This window comes from Miscanthus floridulus, chromosome 19 (assembly GCF_019320115.1).
Source record: "Miscanthus floridulus cultivar M001 chromosome 19, ASM1932011v1, whole genome shotgun sequence".
Taxonomy (NCBI): domain Eukaryota; kingdom Viridiplantae; phylum Streptophyta; class Magnoliopsida; order Poales; family Poaceae; genus Miscanthus; species Miscanthus floridulus.
Window position 1 is genome coordinate 73,865,678 of NC_089598.1, and position 3,215 is coordinate 73,868,892.

Genomic DNA, 3,215 nt, shown 5'->3' on the forward strand with positions numbered 1-3,215 from the left:
CGCTCCTGCCGCCGCCGCCGACGCCGCCCGCTCCTGCCGCCGACGCCGACGCCGCCCGCTCCTGCCCGCCGCCGCCGACGCCGCCCGCTCCTGCCCGCTCCTGCCGCCGACGCCGACGCCGACGCCGACGCCGCCTGCTCCTGTCGGTTGCTGCCTCAGGTCAGCGATCCATACAACTTCTAGATCTCCGATCAGTTCTTAATCTGCATTCCAACTTTGAAACTCTAGATTTCTTTTATTGTTGTTGTTTAGGGATGGCAAGTGGTAGTGGAAGTTCTCCGTTGCATGTCTCTGAACCTAGTAGTGTCAATGTAGCAAGTGATGGCGATAGTGTTCCTGAAGTGAATGAGATCTGTGATCCTAAATATCCTCTCTGGAGGCATGTTAATAAGATCGAGAACAATGGCCCTGATGGAGGAAATGCAGTATTAGACTGCAAATTTTGCGGCAAACAAATATCTGGTAGCTATACTAGAATCAGAGCACATTTGTTGAAGATACCAAACCAAGGTGTGCACATTTGCAAACAGGTGACAGTACCAATTCTTCAGCAACTTCGCAAGGAAGTGGCTGATGCTGAGGCAGCGATCTCCAACAGCAAACCGAAGAGTGTTCCCCTGCCAATACAGATAGGGAGTACAGGATTACCCCCTTCTGGAGGTACAAATGCCCAGTCAAAGAGAAGAAAGAGGCAATCAGGGATTGACGAAAGCTTTTTCCGTGAACGTCGCCAAATTGCTGATGCTCTCGTTGGAAGAATGTTCTATACAGGAGGTATGGAACTTGATTCATTGAAAGAATCTTAGTATCAATTTGATTCAAAACATTTTTCTGATTGCTATGTTTTTTCCTTGTCTTTGTAATCTGCAGGTGTTCCATTCAATTTAGCAAGAAACCCAAATTTTCGAGCTTTAATAATGTATCTTGCAAACACTGATTTGGGTGGATATGTACCTCCTGGGTACAATAAGTTGAGGACTACTCTTCTCCAGCAGGAGAGAGTCAATGTTGAGAGGCTGTTGGAACCATTCAAGACTACATGGCCTACAAAAGGGATTACTATTACAGCTGATGGGTGGACTGATCCTCAGCGGCGCCCACTCATCAACTTTTTAGCTGTATCTGAAGATGGCCCTATGTTTTTGGGAGTTGTTAACACTGAAGGAGAGATTAAGAGAAAGGAATACATTGCTGAGAAGTTGATCTCTGTGATTGAAAATGTTGGACCAAAGAATGTGGTCCAAGTGATTACAGATAATGCAGCAAACTGCAAGGGTGCCGGTCTGATAATTGAACAGAAGTATGACCACATCTTTTGGACTCCATGTGTTGTCCACACTTTGAATTTGGCACTGAAGAATATTTGTGATGCAAAGGACAATGATGCTGAAAATGCTGGGCTCATGTGGATTAAGGATACTGTGGAGGCTGCGTTCATGATCAAGAACTACATCATGAACCATGGTATGCGCCTATCAATGTTTAATGAGTTTAGTAAACTCAAATTTCTTGCTATTGCCGATACAAGATTTGCATCACATATTATTATGTTGAAGAGGTTCCTTGTTCTCAAAGAGTCTCTTGTGTTAATGGTTGTTGGTGACAAGTGGTCAACATATAGGGAAGATGATGTAGACAAAGCAAGATCTGTAAAAGATAAGTTGCTTGATGATTTTTGGTGGGACAATGTTAAATACATTGTTGATTTCACTGAGCCTATTTATTCAATGCTAAGGGCAGCAGACACAGATAAGCCATGTCTCCATCTGATTTATGAGATGTGGGACAGCATGATTGAGAAAGTGAAAGATCGCATTTATCGCCATGAGAGAAAGCAACCTGATGAAGAATCTGCCTTTTATGACACTATTTATGCCATTTTGTATGATCGTTGGCTTAAAAGCAATACTCCTCTCCATTGTTTGGCTCATTCTCTCAACCCTAGGTGATTTTTGTTGTCAATTGTCAATTTGCTACTGTCACTTGGTTCATGTTTTATCACTTTTGGGACTGATTCATGCCCTTCTTCTATGCAGGTACTATTCTCAACAGTGGCTTTCTGAAGGTCCTAACCGTGTAGCCCCCCATGAAGATATTGAGGTCTCTGACATGAGGAACAAGTGCTTTAGAAAAATGTTTCCCAATCCAGAGGATCTTAGGACAATCAAACGGCAATTTGCTGATTTTTCTCTATTTGGAGGTTGCTTTGCGGACCGTGAGTCAATTGAAGATCGAGCTTTTTTCGAACCAAAACAATGGTGGGGCCTCCATGGTCAAAGGACCCCAGAATTGAAATCATTAGCACTGAAGTTACTTGGGCAGTCGGCATCTTCTTCTTCATGTGAAAGGAACTGGAGTACATATGGATTCATTGATAGCGTAACCAGGAATAGGCTTACTCCTCCACGTGCTGAGGATTTAGTGTTTGTCCATAGCAACATGCGTCTGCTGTCAAGGAAATCTGATGATTATATGAATGGGCCAACTCAGATGTGGGATGTTGGGGCAGACAATCATGAGACCTTTCATGGTGCTGGCATTCTTGAACATGCTAATCTCTCACTGGATGAGCCAGAATTTGAACGGATATTATTTGAAGATGAAGAAGGCGTATCTGGCACTGAGATGCAGTAGCAACCTTAGCCTTAAATTTGGCTTGTGTCCCTACTCCCTTGTATCCTAATATTTATTATTCTGCTGTAAAAATGTTAAAACCAATATTAATTATTGTGCTGTAAGAACCTTAAAATCAAGTATCTTAGATGCTTCATGGAACTAGCAATGTCTATGTTTTGCCATTTTTATTTGTTGATTGTTCTGCTAGATGAAAAATGTTCTCAGTAGGTGTATTCTGATTTTTTTGATATATTTATATACTTGCCGTATCGGCGTATCCTTGTTTTTGGAAAATGCCGTATCACCGTATCGCCGTATCAGTATCGGCGTATCAGTATCCTGTATCGGTGCAACGTAGGCTGCCCCTGTACTCCGCCAAGGGATGGACGCCACGAACGTTGCTGAGCTGCCGAACCGCCCTAGGAGCAGCGCGGACGACTCTCGCCGGCCATCTTGTTGTGGTTGTACCCCGGGCGCTTCTCGCGGGACACGTACACCAGCACATGCTCTCAAGTCGAAGGCACAAGTGTAGCCTGCATTTTCAAGCGCACATCAGCATCTCGAATCAATAACTAAAGAAATTTGTAATTTTTTCTATC

General features: G+C 43.7%; 1 protein-coding gene across 1 annotated transcript; it reads left to right on the plus strand.

Annotated features, from left to right (window-relative positions):
- The first annotated feature begins 254 nt into the window (after nucleotides 1-254).
- Nucleotides 255-2,634, plus strand: LOC136528604 (uncharacterized). Its single transcript, XM_066521560.1, has 3 exons — nucleotides 255-774; nucleotides 871-1,945; nucleotides 2,037-2,634. Exons 1-3 carry the CDS (start codon nucleotides 255-257, stop codon nucleotides 2,632-2,634), a joined length of 2,193 nt encoding a protein of 730 aa, XP_066377657.1.
- The last annotated feature ends 581 nt before the right edge of the window (nucleotides 2,635-3,215 follow it).

What these genes read in the sequence shown, in the direction of transcription:
- LOC136528604 (XM_066521560.1), top strand. Translation starts at nt 255, where the DNA reads ATGGCAAGTGGTAGTGGAAGTTCTCCGTTGCATGTCTCTGAACCTAGT. An exon ending in AAGAATGTTCTATACAGGAG is followed by an intron (nt 775 to 870) that starts GTATGGAACTTG and finishes TGTAATCTGCAG; the next exon opens with GTGTTCCATTCAATTTAGCA. An exon ending in GCTCATTCTCTCAACCCTAG is followed by an intron (nt 1,946 to 2,036) that starts GTGATTTTTGTT and finishes TCTTCTATGCAG; the next exon opens with GTACTATTCTCAACAGTGGC.